Source organism: Harpia harpyja, chromosome 4, assembly GCF_026419915.1.
Source record: "Harpia harpyja isolate bHarHar1 chromosome 4, bHarHar1 primary haplotype, whole genome shotgun sequence".
Classification (NCBI taxonomy): domain Eukaryota; kingdom Metazoa; phylum Chordata; class Aves; order Accipitriformes; family Accipitridae; genus Harpia; species Harpia harpyja.
The window spans coordinates 6,964,981-6,989,104 of NC_068943.1; the positions used below are offsets into that span (position 1 = coordinate 6,964,981).

A 24,124-nucleotide genomic window follows, 5' to 3' on the forward strand; every position below is an offset into this window, starting at 1 on the left:
TGAGGGTAGTTTTTCTGAGATTTCTTTTAAAGCACCAATAGTTTTTAGGGTTTCAGACTATGTGGGTGGGTACACAAATTAAAATATGAACTGTGACAATAACTAATGTAATAGAGCTGGGAGAATAACTGATTTTTTGTTGCACTGGCAGTTCTGAAAAATCTGGAGAAAAGTTCATTTGACTCATAGCGAAATGGTTGGTGCCATTTTCAGGGTTTATTTACATTAAGAATATAATTAAAGTACAGATTTGAAAACATCTTTTTAGAAAATGCTAAATGAAACAGTCATTTTAAGAAATGTGTTTGTTTTTTTTAATTGAAGAAGATTTGCTGAAAAAAGCTGTAATATTGTAAAGAATGTCAGCTGACTGAAATCTGCATTTTTGGTGAAATGAAGTTGCAATTGGATTTTTGCCCATGTTTGTTTATCACCCCTTACAGAACTAAATGAATACTCTTTATCATCACAGTTTATAGTGAGGAAACTAAACAGAGAGATATAAGCAGTGTTTCTTGCTGAAGAGAGGACAGTCTTAGAGCAAGGATTGCATTTCAGGAAACCTTAGGGCTCTGATGGACAACTTGTCTGGTATTTAGCTATGGTGCCAGAAGTTTGCCCGTACCTCTGCTTGTGGTTTCCATCTACTGAGCAGACACTGAAAGCAACTTAACTTCAGTTTGACATAGCGGGATTGTCCTGGTTTCAGCTGGGATAGAGTTAACTGTCTTCCTAGTAGCTGGTACAGTGCTATGTTTTGAGTTCAGAGCGAAGAATGTTGATAACACTGATGTTTTCAGTTGTTGCTCAGTAGTGTTTAGACTAATGTCAAGGATTTTTCAGCTTCTCATGCCCAGCCAGTGAGAAAGCTGGAGGGGCACAAGGAGTTGGCACAGGACACAGCCAGGGCACCTGACCCAAACTGGCCAACGGTGTATTCCATACCATGTGACGTCCCATCCAGTACAGAAACGGGGAAGTGGGGGGCAGGGATTCGCCGCTCGGGGGACTGGCTGGGTGTCGGTCGGCGGGTGGTGAGCAATTGCACTGCGTATCATTTGTACATTCCAATCCTTTCATTATTGCTGTTGTCATTTTATTAGTGTTATCATTATCATTATTAGTTTCTTCTTTTCTGTTCTATTAAACCGTTCTTATCTCAACCCACGGGTTTTGCTTCTTTTCCCAATTTTCTCCCCCATCCCACTGGGTGGGGGGGGAGTGAGTGAGCGGCTGCGTGGTGTTTAGTTGCTGGCTGGGGTTAAACCACGACAGGGATGAACATCCATCTGTTAGAGTTTACGTTAAAACATCAGTCCTGAAACTGCTAAAGGTGAGAAGCCGACACGTGTTCACTTCAGCCATCCCTGCCCCATACGTGCTAACTCCTAGCAGAGGAAAAGGGCAGGGTTGGAAGGGATGTTACTGGTTTAAATGCCTCAGCAAGAATTCTTCTGCCAGTGCCCTTGTCTTTCAAACCACACTTCTTTATCTCTACACGATCAAGGACTACGTTGACTTTTCCAGGACCGTCGAACAACAACAAAAAAGTTAACCTAATTTCACCACTTATGAAAGTAATGATGTAAATCAAAACCAAGAAATGCCCCTTCAGAACTCAGTTTCCTGAAGCTTGTAAAAAGAAAAAAATGGAGCCAGATATCCTGAACAGAGCAAAATAAATCAGAGATAGTAAAGAAATTCCCCAAGCACAGAAGAAATTTTTCAGTGGGGTAAAGCTTGGTGAGCTAGTCCCTGATCCACACGTTCTTGGTGGCACCGGTAGATTCAACAAAGAATCTCAGCCTTCCACTTTTGTGGGCCATCAGGAGACAAAGGGATTTTGCCAAATGTTGCACGTACATGTGTGTGTGTGTGCGCGCGCGCGCACGCCCTTCTGGGCACTATTAATATATCACTATTTGGTATAACTGATAAGGTACATTTCCCAGGGCCTCTCGAAAGATCTTCTGGATAACATACAAAATGAAGGTCTGTATTACTTCTGTAGCACTTCTAGATTAATCTAACCTACTGCCTGTCATTAAGAGAAAATATACTCTGCAGTCACTACATGTATGTCAAAATTAACACAAAGGATTCTCCCCCCACATATTAGCAAATATTTTTCTGTCAGTTAACAAAAACGTGTGATTTGAAGCAAATACTTTCTGCACCTGTGTTCTGTAAGGTTTGTGTTTGATGGATTTGGATTTGAATGGAAAAAAGATGCTTATAAGATCTAGTAAAGTACATTCATGCATATGAACTTCTGTGTAATATAAATTAGAAATTTGTTATGTACCCTCACCCAATTAATATTGTTGCTAGAACCTGAAGGTGTAAAGAGCTCACGTGTAAAAATAACTGCAGATGAGAAAAATAAAAATCATATGCATTATAAAAAATTTTAATAGATAAATAGCAGCTGATTATGCACACACTGAAAACTTACACTCCCAATTTCCTATAAATAATGTATGTCAAAATAAATACTGCATCTCATAGCCCTTTTTTTATAGTATTTACATTCCATATATACATTTACATGTGTAAATACAGTTTGCATGTTTGTGTGTGTATGTGCATTCGTGCGTGTCACAAATTCTGTTAAAATGTTGTTCTCTAACATAAATCCACTTCAATGGCTTGATATAGCTGTGACAGAATGAAGAAACAATCCCATTATATATATACAAAGCATGCATGTTCTGTTCGTATTCCTCTTTCCTGCTGAACTTGTTCAGACGCTCACCTGGCAGCGCTGATCCACACTGTTCACATCTACAACGTAACTGCTGATGCTGTAAGCAGACAGCAGGATTGTTCTGGACCTCCGCTCTACAAATATTTGGGTTCGGGACTGTAGCATCGCGTGTGTTTGCACAGCATAAAAGTAATAAAAATTGAGCACTTTATCAAACAAAGGTGACAAGCAACGTGGTGAGGGCGGCTTGTCCTACCCTACGCTCGAGGTACCAACTCTGCCAGCTCTGCAGCATTAGAGACAAAAATGGGAAAAGATTCCTATTTCCAGTAGCCTTTTCCAGATGAGGTGGGTTGGTGTGGCGCTCCAGGAGTTAGCTTCTTTCGGGACTGTGGTTCGGAGTGCTGCACACACACGAATCCCATGCCATTCTGTGTGCAGCGCGGCTGCCAAATTTAGATCTTCTCTAAGCTGCAGAACAAGAACATCCTCTTCCTATTTCTACATTTCTGGCCCCGTTGAAGTCGAAGGATTTCACATTCGAGTCATGCTGCATTCACACCCCGACCTGTAATCAAAAGTCTGAATGTTGAAAAAAGGCATGGGACAAAAATACTCTGCAGCTGCCAAACATGTAAACACAAGAGCGGTTCCAACAATGTTTTTTTTAAACATTTCATAAAAATGAAATTTAAAAAGATGTTATTCATTGCCACCTGGAGTAAGATTTCACGGCATGTTATTATATTGTGAAGTAGTTACCACTTTGTTACTGATCCGGGTTGGTGAAACAGCACTCCAGCCTTGATTCCCTGGGCTTAGGTAACCGAGCGGTGAGTGGAAACCTGCAAGTCCTCTATTCAGTTTGGTAAACACGGTCTTGTCTGTCACTTCTCATTGTTCCTCTTCAAAGTACAGTCGCCACCTTATCTGGCAACAGCTTTCTTGAAGAGTGCTGCTCATGTGAAATAATCTTTCACCGCCGAGGCCAGCATTTCCCTAACACAAGAAGAAACATTTATCTTGCTGTTAATGGTTAATTAATTTTGAAAATGTATATTACAACACAATAAAAAAAAAAAAAAAAAAAAAAGCCAGGCTGGACAATGGAGCAAAATGTCCCTTCCTCAAATTGACTCCTATTTAGTTCTTCCAATGTCATCCAAAACACAGATAACTTTTCTTTCATGAATTGTTCTCCTGAATGATTTATACATGTTGTGTTATCTGAGGCCCTTTCCAGATCCCCTGTGGTTTCAGCCAGCCATCAGCTGCATAATTGTTAATTTTAACACTATAAAAGGTTCTGATGCCGAGGAGATAAAGCGTCGGAGGAAGAATTAATTGAAATGTATCTTCCAATCACACTGGTTCCCTACTTCCAGTTCCACAAAAATTATACATTGGATTTGAGGTTAAAATAAATTTACATTTGTGCTACCCATAAAGCTTTCGGACTAGTAGAAAATAGATAAGTTAATTGTTTCTAAAACCCATAAAGGGTTTACCCTGAGAATAATTCAGGGCAGTCTCCTGTTCATAGCCCACAGCACCGTGAGCAGCCGGATAGAGGATTCTTCCCAAGCTACTGCAGACATAATTGGTCAGGAGATATGTGACAGGAGTCTTTTACAACAGCAGGTGATAGACTGACAGAAAAGGAGCTCAAGCTCCACCAATATTTAATCTGGATATTAAACACTCTATGCTTCCTAGAGCTACTAATACTTTTTTTTTCCCCAATGTTTACTCTCTGCCTGTCTGCTTCAAGTGAAGTATTATGAGGTAAAGCTACCAGGTTTTGATTCTTTCATTTACATTTTTATTATAAATAGATAAACACATACAAAATGTGCAAAATTAGTTTTAAAGGCTATTTGGAGGAACACAGTTGGGGCAAATGAATTCAGAGATCATGGGATTCGTATTTAATTTACAGTTAGATGACTGTAAAAGGCCATCCTCATTTAACCAAGGACCCCAGAACAGGCTAAGAATACCAGCTATATCCCTGTTAAGCCTTTGTTTGAACGCTATCGCTATTAACAAATGTCTTTTGCCAGATTCTTTAGAAATGGGCTCTCACTGCATCCTATGTATGTTTTCTGGGTGCAGAGGAGAGCAAAAAGAGGCAACAAGGTCTGATGCTTTACTTCCTCACCCTCTGTTCACACGGGGTGGGAAGCTGTATCAAAGCACCAGCTTCGCACCTGTAAAAACCCCAGTACAGACCCTGCACAAGGAAAAAATTGTGGAGGTTTCATCTCAGAACTCAGAAAATGTTTGTCCACACAATAAAGACACCACATTTCTGCCGTAAGGAGATACGGTGTAAAAACAGCAACAAACTGAGATGAAGGGGGACTGGGAGAAGCTGGGAGGGAAAGCTTGCACAGCACCTGCCCACACTGTACTTGGATTTAGTCCATTTTGTGAGTCCTACTTTCATGAATACCAAATTCAACAACTACAGTGTAAGAAAAGACCAGTATTAGAATCTGCTTTATGCTAAGATGCATTATCACGTGAAGAACATTGTATTGCTTAGTAAAATACTCAATGTTTTCCCTCACTATTAGGTCTCTCACAGGAAATAATAGCATGTTAGTTGTTTCAAGTCACAGAGCAAATGTAAGGATTATACATCTATAATTTTAGGACACAAAGGCACAGAGCCCCAACGCAAACAAAGATGCCAACTGAGCTGAGAACATACTTAGATATTACACAGCATATTGTATTAAGAACATAAGAGCGTCATCAAAAGCTCTCCTCAGCAAAGCTCAAGTACGGCATACGGGGCCAGAAATGGGCAAAGTTTAGTCACTATGATCCACGGAAAATAATTTCCATTTCTCAACAATCCATGTCTTTAATTGCATTTTCTGTATAAGCTGAATGTAGGTAGGTAGAACTGTAGACAGAATTACCATGCAGCAACAGAGCACCAATGATTTTCTAAGCCTGGGATACTGGGTATTTAATTTTGCTTTTGAATCCATACTGTGGCGGGCACTTACGCACACAATAGAAAAGGAGATATTTCCCAAACAGTTTATAAGACAGTACAAAGAAAATGCATAATAGAGCAACCAGATATATATAAATAGAATAATACAAAGAAATCTAATCTACTGCAAAGCTACAATTCAATCCTTCTGCAACACAAGTGCAAAGCTAAACTGGCTTATGAATAGCACAAGAATACATATAGCCAGAACTATATAACCTATGTCAAATCAAAACCATTGAATTATTGTTTATCACTGTTATATCATTTTAATTAAAAAAAGGAAAAAATGTAATTACTATGTCAAGAAATAAGCATTATTAAATTATAATTTTGTACTGAGCACATATGAGAAATGATAAGGTTTATATGCTCTCTTTCCACCCTCCCTTCTCCCCCCTCCTTATCCCTTTCTTTTTTTTTCCGTATGTTTATGTGTTCATGTTAGAGGCGGGGAGAAATGAATATTGAGCATGGGAGGCAAATTCCAGCCTGGCTTACATCTTGTGCAATTCTCCTGATTTCAGGTCAGTAGGGATTTGTCTCATACCTTTTGTCCTGAACACTTAATTGAAGTTCAGGGTCTTGTGAGTTTTTTTCCTTTAGGAAGAGAAATTTCAAATGGAATCAGATCTCACTGATAAAATCTATTTACAAAGACTTTATGAAGTCCCAGTTCCCCGAGCACGGGAAGATTCAAGTATTCAGCTCGAAGACTTCCCTTCTAGGTTTTTTCTGATGGCCACAGTCTTAGTATTTTGTTTAGGGTCTCTCTCATTTCTCTGTATTTATTCTTGTGTGGCTTTTCTTTCACACACACACACACACACACGCACAGAGACATGCGTACACATCCTGCTCCATTAAAAACAATAGTCAGCCAAAGCCCTCTCCTACACCACTCAGCCTGTGCAGCCTATGTATGTGCTGTGGTTTTGAACAGTAACACAGGCTTTTGTTTGGGGCGGAGGTCGCTATTATTTCATAAAGCAGCTTAACTGTTTCTTACAGCTGCGTTAAAAGAAGGTAGTGGTTACGCCCATAGCTTCAATGACATTTCACCCAACCCACAACACAAGGAATGTAACTCAGGATAGGGTATAGTCTAAGACGTGAGAGACAAATGAGTGCCGTCAGAGATGTAGAACGAGTATTTTTACATAATTGACATAGTATATGACAATTAGTTTGAAGAACTAAACATTATTCAACATAAAGACCATCGTCTGCAAACTGCAATAGCTTTGGAGATCGTTGACAGAAATGTTACTTGACTGGGTGCTCTGGAGCAGCTGACGGAGTGCTCGACCTCAGCCACTGGCCATCGCTCCGTGGCTGGGGCAAGAAACAGACACTGGCACAACTAACACATCGAGCCACACCTGAAAGAGCTAGGAAGGGCAACTATAACTTTAATCAAGAATAAACACATGTGTTTTGTCTAACTGGGGACAGTCGAGAAAAGCGTCTTGAATGATCTGAGGCTGTAAGATTAATGCACATAAACTACAGTGCATTAAACCCTCATGTGGATGCCTTCGTTCAGTTTCTGGAAGCAAGTCTTGCAGAGTTTCACTTTGAAGTTGAAGGATTAAGCAGCAGTGAAATCAAGTCATTTCACTTCTAAGTAGGAGCACCTGCCTGCAAGTTTTAGGAACTTCAATTTTGTATCTTTACTTCACTATCTTCTTGTCCTATATGAACACACAGCAATTTTTTTTTCTTTTTTCCTAATTTGTTGAAAGGTTGCTTTCAAGATCAAAGTGATTTCTTCATGGGCACAAATATGTATTATGAACAGGTTTATCTTGTTGAGGTGGAGAACCTATTTTAATAGTCTGTCCTTGAAAGCTAATGGTTCCAGTTCAGTATTGAGTGCCACTGATAAAGATTGTAACACAGCTTACATATCTGCACTTCTTAAATTTGTTGTCATTTTTATCGAGGCAAATGATCTTGGAGCGCTATTTGTGGTTTCATCAATGTTAGAGACAATGAGACAAATTGTCGACTAAGATAAACAAATGTGGTGCCAGGGATTTCTCCACAGAAATTTGCCAGCTCAGTGGGGATCTGGTCCAATCTTTGGACACGTAGGCTATTAATGAAACACTCAATCATTAAGATATATGAAGCTATACCAGTTTTCCTGCAACAGGCTTAAATGCTGTGGACGAGTATGTTCCTCTCTGCTGGGTTTATCTAATTCTGGAAAGGTGCCTAGGAGGGTCAGGAGGAGCCAGGAGCTTGGAAGCGCTCGTGGATCAGAGGACTTTGAAGAGCCCGAGGAGCTCGTGGGGAGAGAGGTGTGGGAAGCCAAGTATCACAAGTTTGGGTGTGACTACAGTGCGACCAGGAGCCTGGAGCTTTGGCGATCTGTGTGTGCGGAAGGCGAGGAATGACATTTAGGAGAGCTTCAACCCCCTCGCTCCCATCTGTTCCCGCATATCTAGTCTCAAAACCAACCGGTCACCAGAGACTTGGGAGCTAGCAGAGCGAGAGGGCAAGGAGCGAGGGACAGGAGCCCCTGTGGACCTTTTACCTGGGCCACCACTGCCCCTGCTGGCTAGCGGGACTACTGCAGGGCCACCAGCCTGCTGGGCGAGAGATGCTCTTCATCAGGCCTGGGGTGGACATAGAAGTCATCCGTGGGCTTTCCTTCTTCATTTCCAGAGGTAAAAGGCAAGCTTCAAGCTCCATTCATGCCTTGTTGATGCTCCAGGCCAGATCCCGTTGACTGAGAAAGCCTGTTACAGGCTGCTCTGGAATGGCCTTACGCATTGATAATCACTGATAAAGCAGCTTCAAACACCTTTCTCCAATACTTCGTTGTCGTAAGTAAACATAGTATACAAACAAACTGCCAGTGAAGACAGACCTATGCCAAATCCATCCGATTTTGAAATACTATGGGTTGGCTGCAGAGGAAAAAAGGAAAGGTTTAATTGCTCCCACCACGGCAGCTGTGAAATCATGATCGGCAGGACTGCTGAGGATGGTGAACAGCTTTGTGAGCTGGTGGTGGTGGTGTTTCCATCTCAATGGAGAATTTAACTTCATGATAACTTTGACTGCAGCCCAGCGTTACCCCCTCTGAGAGGGTAAATGTGGTGCCTGCCTTGTTTGGATTTCAGTAACTGGCACATAGGATGAGGTTTCACGAGTGGGTTACGCTGATCTCGGACTGTGCTGCTGCTTAAACGGAAGGTTCCACCTTTCTCTTTGCCTTCATCTTTCCACTGCCTCTCATTCACCAGCATTAGCTGCCAAATGGGTGTTTGTGTGACTGGTGAAAACGAGTGTTTTCTTTCTTTTTGGGATGGTTGGTTTTTAGCTGGATCAGCCGACTGATCTGACCACAGCTTTCAGTGCTGGTGCAGAGCAGAGGAGATGATAGGTTCTGAAAGGAAGGCTCTGGGAACACGTGTGTGTCCTCAAACTATCGTACGGGCATCCTTCAGGGATATATTAGATCCTTTTCTGGCAATGACGGTTTTTCAAAAAGGGGCTTCCAGTTTCAATCTCAGCGCTGCTATATCTGGGCTCTGATCTTCCTTTGGGACAGAGGTTGGAAACACTTGCAGTGACATTGGGTGGCATTGCAGTGTGTCTCATATGCACTGTCCTTACATTCCGTCAGAAACCTCACCGGTGCAGAGTGTGGCTGTCCTGTTCGATGAGGGGCTCGTGTGGAGTGCTTGTACATTCAAACCAGTATTGGATTCAGTTCTAGGCTTCAGTGGGAAATACTCATTTTAGTGGGTGTGTTGGATGCAATTGTTCCTTGTTCACTCAGGAACAGCTGCTCTCTTTCTACCAAAGAGCCCGGAGAAGATACTGTCTAAAAATCCTATGGGTAGGTTGGAGGCAGGCCCATTCAGCGAGGCATCCCCACTGATACGGCTTTGAAATTCACTTTGTTATTTACCTCCCCTCCTACCTGCCAGAACTGAGATTTGTTGGTCGTTGCATAACTCGGCGAGGCTTGTTTTTGCAGGCTTTTTCTGGATGAAAAGGAAGAACGATAGCAGAGCACCGTGGAAAAGTCCTGGCTGGGGGGGTGCGAGGTGAGATGAGGAAAGAGAACAAATTCCTGCCCCAATGTTTTGTCCAACCCGTGAAGTTTGTCCAGCCAGCCATAGCCTGGGACTGGCTCTGTATTTGAATTAGACCAATTTAAATAAATAATCATTAAAGAACAACAATCACCTGAGCCCTGATTCCCGACCAATGCAGGAATGAGTTTGTTATCTACACAAAACTATCTGGTTGGGTTGTTTGTGTCAGCTGAATATAATACCTGGCAAGTTCACACCCAGCTATTTACATCTCTATGTTAAGATCCAGGAGCATGTAAACTACAGAGAAATCATGCTTAAATTAACTGTGCTTAGCTTCCTCAACAGAGAAAATAGGGGGGAAAATACAGAGAAAAGAAAAGCAAAGTTTTCTTGTATAATTTGATCTCTAAATACACCTACAGATCAAGTACCCACTGAATTCTTTCTGATTTCTTGTTAGAATAATCACATGTGCACAAATACACTAAGAATAAAGTTTCAGTGCGTTTTGTATTGTTAGACTTCCCATATCCTGGATTCCCCATCGTGTTCAGTCCTGTATAGATAGTTACAGTAATGATCTTTTATTAACTTGGCTGGAATAACTGCCATGACTCTCAATAATGACATTAGTGTTTAGGTATTTGTATGTCTAAGCACTTACATAAGTAATCATATCACAATGTCAACTTATTGCACTTATTATTTTGCAAATGTTACAACCGCCACCTCCTGTTAAACACAAAAAGAAAAAGGAAAAAAAAAAGAAGAAGAAAAACGTCAGAGTGCCTGAAGGAATCCTGCCGGTTTTAATTTATTGTTTTGTCTTAAACTCTCTGTGCTGTGAGCCAAAATAAACTAATTGCTTCTACACTTTGAGGTAAAACTCTCCTGTTAAACTCATCTCTGCCGCTAAGAAAATCAAAACATCCATAAGGATAGCTGTGTTTGAAGGGATCACACTAACGAAAGGGACCTGTTCTTCTGAAGGAAAAGGATTATGTACTTTCAGTCTTTCCAGCAATGGTAGGAACTGAAAGTTCAACAGACTCCTTATCTCTAAGATAACCAGTCATGCCATTAAACAAGGAGAGAGATAAGCAGAGGATAGGTGACTGGCCATACATTGGTTTCATGAACGGGCCTTTTACCTAGGAAGACCCAAACTCAACAGTGAAGTCATGAAAGAGTTGGTTGGGCCAATTTAATTTACTGCCTGCCTCCAACAAACCTGGGAGGCAGCTTGGGAGAGCCCATGTATTTCAGCAGGCTTTGAGTGAGGTCTTTAGAGAATAAAGCATGCTTTCTGTATTTGCTATGTTCAAGATCACTGGGGTTTTTACAGCAAACAAGTAAACTATATTTTATTTTCTATCTACCTATCACACACATAAAACCTGGGGGGGGGGTCGTAATAATCCAATTCCAGAAAATCTCAACATTAATGCTGATGTGGATTGTATGAAGGTGCTTTACACTTTACCTGTCCATGTAATGACCAGAAGAAAAGGACACCAGTTTCACATTTTCCATGAGGCAAAAGGAACGTTTCCATTCATTTTAGTAGGCTGGGATCATACCCTGTGTTTGTGTTTCCATGAACTATGTTGTAAAGCATGGCTCCACCGAAAGATAACAGCTTTATTGCTGTTTTTAACAGGGCCACTACTTTAAATAAAGCAAGTGAAAGTGTGTGGTGTTTCGTTAGTCAAACACAGGTACTGCTATTGCTTTGTTGTACAGCAGTATTAGCACATCTAATAGGTATACTTGCAGCATTTTTATTGGATTATAGCAATAGAGAAGATTATTCATTAATTTCTTTTTTTTCCTGGCATTTAACAACTTTGTTAAACTACTTTTCAAAAAGAAGGGCAATTAACACACACTTTAAAAAGAAAGAAGTTTTTTAGGTGAAAAGCAGAGGTAGTGTATCTTGTGGCTAAGATGTGCTTCTTGTGTTTGTGTGTGCTGCAAAAAAAAGATACAGCACTCCTGACAATTCAGCAAAAGACCATGGCTTGGCCATCCACAAATTTTCATTCTAGCATCATCTCCAGCTGCTTTCTGTTACACAAAGGCTATATGCACAAGAGCAAGTCCCTGTGAGGTAAGCTAGACCATCAATTCATAGTACATCATCTACACCACTGTAACTGCCAATCATCCCATAATCTTAATTTACAGTGCATGTGAGGGGGTTTGTACTTTTTTCCTCTGAAGGATAATTTCCAGTTATTGTCCTTCCTTTATCCTGAGTTTACCACGCGCATAGGCACGCACCGTTGAGGAGCTACGTGGGCATGTTCACACACCAGCTTACCTCACGGAAACTTGCTCAGGTAACTGCTAGCCCAGCAGGACGGGGCTCCGTTTGCAAAATGGAGTAAAGACCCAGATAAAGCCAAGAAAAAAAGAACTTTATATAGTCTTTGTTATAACCATTGTTTAACCATCCTACTTGGAAAACAGTTGAAGCATTAAAAAACTGGAGGGGGTGAACAAGAAACAATACAACAATCTGTTTCTATCATAAAGCATAAATGTGCTTTGGGCCGATTCCATTCAGAGTATACAGATATTTTCAAGGAATTTAGGGCATAAAATCCCATTGAATCTCCTTGAGGGAATTAAAATCAATGGAAATTAGGCACCCTCATACTTTGAAAGATCTGTACTTAATTCTTTTTCGGTCTTTCAGAAGATCCAAGTCTGAATTATTTACTTTCTGGGCAAATGAGTATTTTTGGCATGACCTTCTTCATACTCTATAAACAATATCTGATAAAATGTAAGAAAAAGACGACGAGAGAACTGAAAACCAGAAGAACTCCTTCTGGAAATCTTTATTGTATTTTTCCCACTGAAATGAAAAGGTGCCTCCAAGAACGCTGCAAAACTCCTTGCTCTTTTATAGATCTGTTGCTTAATGTATGTTCTGCTCTCTTATTCTCTCTATAGAATCAGTAATAAAAGTCAGGTTTTCAGTATGAAACACTAGTGAAAAACGCCTTCATCTTTTACATCACTGATAATAAGCATCCTCACACAGGAGAATATTATGGAAGAAAATAAAACGTCTGTAAAAGGTTACAAACTTCCCTGCATGCTACAGGCAAAGATACCCTAAACAAATCTGATACACCAAGGACCAAATTTGTCACTGATTTAGTACACCATTGACAATTTTTTGCCAATGCTATTGAACAATGATGACCCTTCCTTTTTTCATGCTGAATAGCATAATGCAATTCAAATAACTTACATTGAAACTTTCATATAAATGGTAATACAATAATTTATAAAATTAAATATTTTAATTATAGATCTAGGGAATGCAGTTGGAAGAGAAACTCAGGTAGAAATGATGCAGAAAATGTGTCTTCAGCAGAGATTTGAAACCAAACAGAAAGGTGACAAAGTGAAAAAGAAAAAATAACAAAGCCATGTCAGGAACAAGACTTCTCACAGACAGTGATAAAATTGTGCTAAGAAGAAAGAGGAGGCCAGTGCCTACCAAACCAGGTGGAAAAGAAAGAAAATTTCTTTAGCATGTCAATGGAAGACATGCTCATACATGAGCATTTCAGCAACAGGGCAGGGGGCCGGCAGTGGTGCGGTCACTCGCGTGGGTAGGATAGGAAGAGTGGAGACGCGGGCTGTGAACTGGCAGGGCCCTGAGGAGCAAAAAGGGTTGCATGAAGAACTAAGTTAAAGTGACTATTCCCGTGTCATAGACCCATACGAAGCCAGGCAGAAGAAAACTCTTGTTCTAGGGCTTTGTCACTCCTGCCAAGTTAGTCTCAACCTGTTCTTAACATCCCTCAGCGTTCCCACAGCCTCCCCAGGCAAGGGGAGGCTCTGCGTATCTATCCTCACTATTTGCAGCTTGCTTTTTCCAGCATTTGACTTGAATTCACATCTTAAGCTCGTTACCTCTTGTCTATCCCCACAAACACAATGTAATCCCCTTGTGTTCGCATTTACCTTTTAAACCCTTAAAGACCAGTTTGTCTCCTAAGTCTTCTCCTCTCCAGATGAAGTAACAACACTACTTTCAATCTTTTCCTGTAAATGACATTTTTCAGACCTCTGATCAGCCTTGCTGCATTCTGTCCAAGACTCCACATCTTTCTTGAAGTCCAGTACTGCACAATACACTCCATCAGAAACCTTTATGACTCTGAAGAAGTAAAAGATCTTGGTGTTTCATGGCTATTATTATTATTATTAGTCTGTTTGATTATTATGAGATGATTATACACACCTGTCAAGCACTCATAGGGACAAGTTATTCAAACTAATAGATTACTTTTTAAAAAGAGAGAAAATCTAACTTCAGATAGGAAAAAAAAACTGTCTAGCAATTATTATTATTGAAACTAGACACTTAAGTGAGGAAAAGAAAAAATCTAGCCAATGTTTATCACAGTAAGATTTAACTATTCAACCGACTTCAGAAAATGAGAATAGTTTCTGTTCAACGTCCATGCCAAGGGAAGCCGTTATATATCCTACTGTGGACAGTGAGAAGTCTGTCGTAAGGGTGATGCAAGGCCTAGCAGAATCCCAAAAGCTGTGGTAAGGATGGGGGCCGGGCAACCATGAACTACCCAGTCCTTGGGTTTTGACTACCTGTGCCTATACTCACAGAGCACCCACAAAGCAGAGGGACTCCTTTCCAGGAGAACACTCGGGCAGAGGCAGAAGTGCCTTTTCTACCCTCAGGTAGCCCCTAAAATAAGTGGATGCAAAAAGTGGAATTGTCAGCTGTCTGAGTCAAGAACACTAAACACCATCCATTTTATGCTTTCGGGGTCTAGTTGGCCTAGGTTGAGCTAGACTCTTTGCAGACCACACTGCCATTGGCAGTTGAAGGGCATCTTCCAGTTCAGTCTCATCTGAAACTGCTCCTCAATGGAAACCAAAGCATGGTGAGTGAGCACAGTGAAGAGATTTGCTTGGAAAGCCACAGCACTGTTGATCCGAGCTAAAATGCAGGTGCAGCTACTAATGTAGGTGTGGTGTGTAGGGGTAGGCACCCTCTGTGTTTAACTCATCTGATCACTAGAACCGGCTCACGACCATTAACTTTGAACTTTCCCAAGTGACTTGGTGTTAAAGAACTGACATTTTGATTCCTCCTAAACAAACAGAACCCAGGAATTGCCCGCTCTTACAAACAGATAAACAAGACACTGCCCATAAAGAAGTAAAGGCCACGAATTTATGTCCAGAAAGAGACACTAATTCTTTCCATTACGGGGCCTCCATCCCCTATTTGTTGGTGGTCAATGAAAAAGTCATTATAAACAGAAGGCAAACAGGAGAGACTTATGCTTAGCTTTTCTTCAGAAGGGAATGGCCCAAACTCTGGTCTTCTTTTCAGCCTCCTTGTGTGCACTTACAAATCCTGAAGTGCCTGCCAAAGGTTTCCAAATCACAATCTTATCCAGTGACATCGAAGACCTTGTCTTTGAAATTGCATGGATTTTTTGGGACCTGTCTAGCACCCGTGACTGGCATCACAACCTTGTGCAGTTTACGGTTATGAATCATCCTTGAAGAAAACTAGACTGGTCATTAAAATGTATTTATTCCAGCAAAAAATCCTCTATGCCTGCTGGACAGCCCTAGGAAGTAAAACAAGATGATCGTTGTCAGCGTAAAACTTCAATTGCATTTAAATGTAAAAATCGTCAGAGATCTCTCTCCCTCTGAAAAGATCTCCTGGTTAAAAAGCTTCATGGGCTACTCCAGGAACACCGGATCTAATTTACCTTTCCACAGTGAGGATCCCTTTGCAGAACAGTCTCCTACCCACTAGATTAGAGAGCACTCAGCCCTCACTCTTTGGCTGTCCACGGGACAACAGGAAAGGTGAAGGAATGAGTCAGAAGGCAGGCGAGCAAGAGCAGCCTGGGTTGTGGGGACATCAGTTAAGGATTCCTGACCTTTGTCCAGGGACTGGCGACATTTTAAGAGCTCTTGAATATAAAGAAGCCTGTAGTAGAAGACACCAAAAAGCAAGGCTCACCTTTTCTAACAGTGAACTATAAAACCACACTATGCTGTCCGTACAAGGCTGTGACACCACAATGTTAAGGTCCATTTCTTCGGAAAAAAGAACCATGAGCACTGCTCAGCTCCTTTGAAGGAAAGCTATAGGCGGTTGCTCAAACAGGAAAACTTGGACCCTGGACAGCCAGCAGTCTCCATCTAGATCAGTTCTGATTTCACCCTGCGAGAGAGGGGAAGCTTACACATCTGCATTACTTGCTGTGCTTTCGGTAGCTCCTTGTGCTCGAGAGGTATTTAGCTGCCCTTTCTGGAACATCCAAGCCTGCCCAGGAACTCTACAGCGAGACTAATTCTCGCCTTCACATCCCCAGACAGGGACTAGTCATCTGGCAGCCAGGGACTAGCATGTAACCACCCAACTCCTTCTTTTCTTGTTCTAGGACTTCCTTGCCTGCTGTTCTGATCGCTCTTCCCAGGCTGCATAACCACTGCAAGGCTAACAGGATTAAAAAGCAGCAAAAAATTGAGTTATTAAACTACATGAAAATAGCTTGGATTACAAATGAAGTGCATGCAGATTAGATAAAATTTATCTAGCCTCTTAGCAAATCAGAATAGGCTGCATTCTAAACTTTTCTTTACGGCTAAAAGTAGTAAGGACCCCGTCACCACCTGCTGCTCAGAACTGCCACTGATAGTTGTGTGAGATCTAGGTCTGGTGTTCCTGCAAGAGCAACCCCGGTGTCCTAACACACAGAGACAAAGAGTGGGTTTTGCTTTTAAATTAATTAAATCACAGAAAAAGCAGAACTTATTCTACCCTTCCCGAAACCTTAACATTTAATTTTCAGAAAAGTACAGGACTTCTCTACGCTTCCCAAACTAGTAAAAACTTTGTTAATTCCCTTTTAACTTAAAATAGCAAACCCAATAAACCAATGTTTTTATTATAAAAAGTTTACTCTCCAGCTGAGCGTTTGGGTGCCAAGTTCCATCCAGAATCACACTTTCACAGCCAAATTAGAAACTATAAACTTAGAAACCAGTGTTTTATGATAGAATCCTTTGCCAGGCACTTCACTAGAGCTTGGGCTACCAGCTGCTCTAATAATAAGTGAATGTTATTGAAAAATAATAATACCGAGCATTTGGAAGCACTCTGTAAAAGCAAGTGAATTAATTTAGCGTATTATGCACAATAAAGAGCTCACGGGGTAAAACCCCCTCTCTCGCTACAGGTGTACTCGACTTCGCAAGAGGGAAAAGACTTAGGAGAGCTCACAAACCTGCCAAACTCCATCCAAGCAGAAAAGTTAGCCTGCTAACTACTTAGCGCGGTTAAGATACCAGCAACTTTGCCCGCCAACTTTGGACAACTGCAAGTGTTGCGGAATGGGTAGCTGACACCCTACCCAAAGAAAAACGTCAGCTTCCGAAGTCCGGGTATGGAAACGCTTCAGTGCCCAAAGCAAGCCCTGAAAAAGCGATGTGGCTCTGCAAATGCAGGGCAGCGATGGGGCTGCTGAGCCCGGGAGCCAGCTTTTCGGGCGGGAGGCACGGTGAGGAGGAGATCGCTATCGGGCTAACCACTATTCTTCGCCTACTTTTTATCTCTTCGACTCGCCACCTGATTATTAGGCTCCAATAAAAACGAGGAGGAAGGGAGTTTGCTTCCTCGAAACTCACTTTAAGGTCGGCTTTAAAAATACGAGCAGCATCTTAAAGCTGCGTGTACCAGAGATGAGGTGCTGTTCGGTCAGAATACGAGAAACCGGACAGTATTTGGAGTGGGACGTAACTGCTTGCAGTAGGGGTAAGCAACCTGGCAGAATTAACATATGGCCATCGAGAAGATAGTCTAGCCCCCCCCCCCCCCTTTAATATTTTTAAAAGCGCTTTGATCTCGCTTGGTGGAATACAGCACTGCATTCTGGAAATTCTTGTTTACCCTCCGTGTGATAATGCATCTGGTCGGGTTTGGTTTTTTTCCCCCGATAGCAGAAGGAAAGATTGCGCCCTTGAATTTGCATGCGTCAGGAACTGACAGGTCAAAGGCAAGTAAATCACATTATACACGATTGTATTGTTATTGTATCGATAACAACACATTATCAGAACAATTAACACACTCGCACAACTACGCGGAGATCACAGTAGTGGGTTAACAAAAATCCAGATAAGTAACTAAACTCCGATAAAGCCTTCCCTTTTTTGTGTTTGGGGATTTGAAGGCTGTGCAGGCAGCCGCTCCGCGCCCCACCGCGGCTGCGGATCTCCCCGCGGGAAGAACAGCCTCCCCCCTCCACCCCCCCCCCCCCACGGCTGCCTCAAACCGGGGGGAGACCCGGGACCCTCCGGTCGCTCCTCAGCCGAGCCCAACTCCAAGCGGAACTGGTAAGAGTTTCCATCACTTTGTGCAAACCCTCTCGAAAGCAGATTACTAGAGAAAGGCAGAACGCCTTTAAGTACAAGCATCGCTGAAATAAGCCCGTGTGTGTGTTTTGGTAGCCAGTGGTTACCGCAAGCGTTTGGGGGGGCGGGGGAAGCACTTTGGAAACGAGACCTTCGAATATAGTGTTTCGTTTGCAACTAGAAAAATATACTTGAGCCAGTACTGAGCCATTTATAGATTTCAGCCTGTGAAGGATTCCTGTACAGTAATTTATGACCAATAAATTCTATTACCGTTTTCACTATTTGGAGGACTGAACGTAATCAGAAACATGCGCAGATGAAGTCACGGGTTTGCAAATGGCGACATTTTTTGAGGACAGCGGTCCATGAGTTGAGGCATCTTCTCCTCTGGAAGTTACACAAGTGCTTCTTCTTAAGATCGGATCACCAGTACGGACCTGCGAGTTGGTGGTTGTGCCGTCCTCGGACAACTGCAGGGCAAATGGTGACCGCTCACCCTAGGAACCTCCCCGGAGCCTGTGCCGACACCCGTGGCCGTGGCGTAGAGCCCTTCCCCACGCAGTTTCTGTAGAACAGCTGCCCGGGCTGCCTGCACCTTGCCTTGCCCTTTTGCCTGCCCGCAGAGCCAGAGCTGCAGCCCAGCGGGTTCCAGCAGCAGCAGCAGCAGCCTCGGCGCGGCGGTACCCACGGGCGGAGAGTTCGGGGGGGGGGGGGGTGTTCGTCTCTGCAAGAACTGCCTGCCGGGGGCTTACCCATGTGCCCGCCTTGAGCGCTTCACGCGGCTCTGTCGCGACAGCGGCCCGTCGCCGTCCCTTCTCCATCGCGCCTTGCTCTCGCACCGAGGGGTGCAGGGGCACAAGCGGGGGGAGTGGGGGTCGTGAGGGAAGCAGCGTGGCTGGCGTGAAGAGCGGGGAAAAAGAACCTCGCCGGAGCCGAGCCCACTCGGGGGCTGAGCCCTCACTCCCCGCGCTGCTCCCCGGGAGCCGGGGGTGCCATCGGTGGTGGCAACAGGCGGCCGCTGCTGCTTCTCCCCCCCGCCCCAGCACCCACCAGTGGATGTTACTGGTCCTCACCCTGCTCATGGCGGCGGCTGGGGACGTATAAACCGCGCTCCCGCCTTCCCCCGAACCGAATTAGTCCGGGCGCTGTCCCGCCGGCACCCACGATGCGAGGGGAAGTCGATCACGCCGGCATCCGACCTGTGCGGGGAGAGCCAGGGGATTAGTCCTCGCCTCTTAGGAGTCAAAGGCAATGAACGTTACGTGTGGAGGGGCGAACTAGGAAATCGCTTCCCCGATCAAAGGAGAGGATTTTACGCAGTTGAAAATGCCGGCTGCTCGCCTCAAAGCGGGAAATTGCTGGCCGATGGGCTGATAACCTGGCCGACCTCCGGGGCGGGGGTACCGGCAGCGGGTTCAGCCCCTCTGGGTAGGGCTCCCACCTGCGAGAAAGTGCCACTTCCCCGCGAAGCCTAAACGCCGGCAGATATCTTCATCTCCCCGCTTTTGACAACCGATGGGAACTTTTTGTTTGTTTGTTCGCGGCTAAATGGATTGTAGGAGGTCAAACGTCGGCACGGTGGCTTTGGCGACCGAGAGAATTGCCTTTAAATAGTAGTAAATGGGTGGTAAAAGACGAAGCGGGAGAAGGTGCGGTCTACAGAGGAGCTGCTCGGTACTTGCCGGAGCACTCCTGCCGGGACTCACAGGCGGGGAGGGGGCCGGCGGGCACCCGCCGGTGGGTGGCCGGCCAGCGCCGGGTTTCTTTCCAAACGCCTCGACATCCCGGGAGCTGCGGGAGGCCGGGGTGCCGGGGGCGGGCAGAGGTGTCTTGCGGGCGGGGAGGCCGCCGCCCGGCGCCGGCCGAAGGATGGAGCGGGCTCCGGGCAGAGGAGCCCGGGCGAGGCGACGGCGGGCGGGGTGGCGAACAAGTCCCTGCGGCGGACGGACCGTCCCGTCCCGTCCCGTCCCGTCCCGTCCCGTCCGTTCCCCCGGCCCCTGTAGCGGGTCCGGCGCGGGGGGGGGCTCGTTGGCGGTCCCGGAGGGGGCATCGCCCCCGGGAACCCCGGCTCCGGCTTCGGCTGACAAGCGGGAGGGCGGCGGAGCCGTCCCGGGCAGAGCCCAGCCTGCTGCCAGCACGGGAAAGAGTTAATGGTTTATTGGAGTCGGCACTTCCACATACCACAGGGGTAAGTCAAAACCGACCCGCCGAAGTACGAACAAGGCGAGCAAGTCCGCCCTGACTGACAGGCAGCCGGTGAGGAACACAGCCGGGCAGCTCGGGCAGCGCGAAGCGGCGTACCCAGCTGCCAGGAAAACACGCGTGGATTTTCCTGGGGCGCCGCCGGATTGCACGCCGCTGACCCGGGCCGTGGGGATGCTCTCCGAGGCGGCGGGCTCTGCCCCTCGGCCGGGCGGCCCGCAGGGAAAACCCCCAAACACCCCAAAACACCCCAAAACAGGGCGGGGCGCTCCCCCCGCCCCCCCCACGGTCGCGGGCAGCGCGCGGGGGCAGCGCCGGGCACCGGCGGCGGGCGGGGCGGCAGGGGGCCGCAGGGGGCCGCAGGGCGCATGCGCCACACCCGCCGCCCCTCCCTTCCTCGACCCGCCGGGACGCGAAAGGGGGGGCGGGGAAAGCGGCGGCCCCGCCCCGCCCCTCCCAGCTCGGCGGCCCCGCCCCCGCCTGCCTGCCCGCCCTACCCGCGGCGCGCGGCGCGGGCAGGCCGCATGCAAACATATAGGGGCGGCGCGGCGCGGCGCGGAGGCATGCAGAGCGCGCGCGTTACCTGCCGCCGCGCCGACGGGGCGAGACGAGGAGGGGGCGACTGCGCCGGCTGCGAACCCCACCGCGGACTTTATAACCGGGTCGGCTGCCCGCCGGGAGCAGACCGCCGAGTATTTTAATTAGGAACACCCCCCCCCTCCGCCGCCTCCTCCGCCGCCGCCTCCTCCTCCTCCTCCTCCTCCCTCCGCCCCCCGCCGCTCCCACCCGCCCCGCCGCCCCTCCGAGTCGGCGGCCAAGAAAACCCAGAGAGACCTGGCGGCTGCCGGAGAAGGGGGAGCCGCGCGGCAGGCGGAGCGCCCCGCAGCCCGCCCGAAACTTGGCGAAGTTTGTCCGCCGGCGGGAACCAACCGGGAGGCCGCGGCGCCCGGCGGCCGCTTGCGACCGGCGGCCGGCGAGTATGTGCGAGGAGCGGGCGGCTCGCCGCGCCCCCGCGGGCGGAGCGGGGCGGCTGTGAGCGGGGCGGCCCGCGCCCCCGGGGCCTCCCCGCAGCGCCTGAGCCGCCGCGGACCCCGTCCCGCACCGCTCCGCACTGCGCCTCGCCTCGCCGCGGCGGGCTGCCCCCCCTCACCCCCCCGAGCTCGGCGGGCGGCGATGGCACCGGGCGGGCTCTGACCGCCGCCCCGTCCGGGGCTCGCCGCCGCACCGGAGACCGCCGAGGAGCATCGCGAAGCGAGGGACGCGCACCCACTCCCCCCGCGCCGCTCGCCTGCCGCCGGCTCCCGCCCTCGCCGTCGGGACTTCCGTGCGGTCCCGCCTGGACTCCGAGAAGCCCCGAGGAAGAGCCCTGGCCCGGAGATCGGCGGCGCGGAGAGAGGCTCCGCGGCCCGGGCGAGGAGCGCCGCCCGTCCCGCCCGCCGCAGCGCCCTGACGGGGAGGCACCGCCGCCGCCGCCGCTCGGCAGCGCCCCGCGCCCGGACCGGGGCCGCCGGGGACCGCCGCCCCGCACCCGCCGGAGCCGGAGCCGGGACCGGGGCCGCCGCGCCGGGACACCCGCCGAGATTGCTTTTGGTGGAGCGGAGCGCGGCGGGGGCGCGGAGGAGGAGGAGGAGGAGGAGGAGGAGGCGGGAGAGGCTCCCGGAGGAGGCGGCGGCGGCGGCCGCCGGCGCGGGGCGGGCGGCGGCTCGCCGGGGCGGCGGGGGGGACACCATGTCCAAGCCGGTGGATCACGTCAAGAGGCCGATGAACGCCTTCATGGTGTGGTCGCGGGCGCAGCGGCGCAAGATGGCCCAGGAGAACCCCAAGATGCACAACTCGGAGATCAGCAAGCGCCTGGGCGCCGAGTGGAAGCTGCTGACCGAGTCGGAGAAGCGGCCCTTCATCGACGAGGCCAAGCGGCTGCGGGCCATGCACATGAAGGAGCACCCCGACTACAAGTACCGGCCCCGGCGGAAGCCCAAGACGCTGCTCAAGAAGGACAAGTTCGCCTTCCCCGTGCCCTACGGGCTGGGCGGCGTGGCGGACCACGAGCACCCGCACGGGCTGAAGGCGGGCGGGCTGCACGGCGGGGCGGCCGGCGGGCTGGTGCCCGACTCGCTGCTGGCCAACCCCGAGAAGGCGGCGGCCGCCGCCGCCGCCGCCGCCGCCCGCGTCTTCTTCCCCCAGTCGGCCGCCGCCGCCGCGGCCGCCGCCGCCGCCGCCAGCAGCCCCTACTCCCTGCTGGACCTGGGCTCCAAAATGGCCGAGATCTCCTCCTCCTCCTCCTCTTCCTCGGGCTCGGGGCTGCCCTACGCCTCCTCGCTGGGCTATCCCGGCGCCGGCGGGGCGGGCGCCTTCCACGGGGCCGCCGCCGCCGCCGCCGCCGCAGCCGCCGCAGCCGCCGCCGCCGGGGGGCACACGCACTCGCACCCGTCGCCCGGTAACCCGGGCTACATGATCCCCTGCAACTGCAGCGCCTGGCCCGGCCCGGGGCTGCAGCCGCCGCTGGCCTACATCCTCCTGCCGGGCATGGGCAAGCCCCAGCTGGACCCTTACCCCGCAGCCTACGCCGCGGCCCTATGACCCGCGGCCGGAGGATGCCCGCGCCGAGCCCCGGCGCCCGTCCGGATGGGTGCCGGTGCATACGTGCGGCCGGGGAGGGGGGTGGAAGGGGGGGGGGGCGGTCGGGGGGGGGGGGGGGCCGGGGCAGGCGGCGGGGCCGCCGCCGCCGACCTGTTGCGCGTCGCCCGCCGAGGGACGCGTGTGGCGTCCCGCCGCCCCGCGTAGAGCTTGTGTGTGTTGCATGCGGTCTTTGCAGATAGCCGAGCTGAAAAAGAAGAGGGGGGGTGGGGAGAAAAAAAAAAGGGGGAAAAAAAAAAAAAGAAAAAAAAAGGAACCGACCCGCCCTGCCCCCCCCCCCCCCCCCCCCTCCAAAGTGCTTATTCGGGACAGAGACGGGGAGCTCCGTCCCTCCGCCCGCCCCTCCTCGCCGCGCTGCCCTTTCTCCGGCCGCCGGCTTCTTTGCCCTCCCTCCGCTCCCCACGCCCCGCGCGGTGCTGGACTCGGAGAATTCCCGCTGCAGCACCGCCGCCGCCGAAAAGCTGGGATGGGGGGGGCAGAGGTTCGGGCAGGGCGAGGTGCGGCCCCGGTAAAGGAGTGCTTGGTTCGTAGCCCCTCGTGGGCCAGCGGGAGCAGGATCCACGCAAAGAAAGAGTCGGCGGTGTGGGGTGCTGCCTGTCCCGTCCCGTCCCGCGTGGGTGCCCGCCGTCCGCTGCTACGGGGCGCTGACAAGCGCGGGTGGTGATTTCCACGGGAGGCAAGACGCGTGACTCTCGGTCCCCGTCTGTGTGTGTCGTCCCCCCCCCTCTCCCCCCCACTAATTAAGTCTCACCCTCAGACTGTAAATTTGTATATCTCTGTGGAAACGTTAGGTCTCGGATTGAAAACTCTGTTCCTTACTTCGCCCACGGTCGATTCAGTTTTAACCTGAAAAAAAAAAAAAAAAAAAAGAAAAGGAATGCCTTTCAAAGGGAATAAAAATATTGCGGGACCGCTCGGGGATCGCAATATTATCTAAGGTTAAATCAGACTTTTTTGTCTGAGTGATAATTATCTATTTATTATTTAGCTGAACTGAAACAGAGCTTTGCTTTGGCAGAAGAGTATTCTCATTTAAAAGAAAATCCGTCTTCCCCCACCAACATGAAGTGT

At 48.4% G+C, this 24,124-nt stretch overlaps 1 protein-coding gene and 1 long non-coding RNA gene across 3 annotated transcripts; one reads left to right on the forward strand and one right to left on the reverse strand.

The window, feature by feature from the left end:
* Positions 1-205: 205 nt before the first annotated feature.
* Positions 206-19,486, reverse strand: LOC128141362 (uncharacterized). 2 transcript variants are annotated; one of them, XR_008234978.1, is made up of 4 exons: positions 19,288-19,486; positions 3,470-3,706; positions 1,284-3,275; positions 206-699 (listed from the first exon to the last, which is right to left on the reverse strand). It is a non-coding gene; the product is annotated as an uncharacterized LOC128141362 (long non-coding RNA). The 2 variants fall into 2 exon arrangements; XR_008234977.1 differs by having other exon boundaries at positions 1,284-3,706.
* Positions 19,487-22,043: 2,557 nt separating this feature from the next.
* On the forward strand, positions 22,044-23,075 carry SOX21 (SRY-box transcription factor 21). Its single transcript, XM_052785637.1, has one exon. It carries the CDS (start codon positions 22,145-22,147, stop codon positions 22,994-22,996), a length of 852 nt encoding a protein of 283 aa, XP_052641597.1. The 5' UTR covers positions 22,044-22,144; the 3' UTR covers positions 22,997-23,075.
* The last annotated feature ends 1,049 nt before the right edge of the window (positions 23,076-24,124 follow it).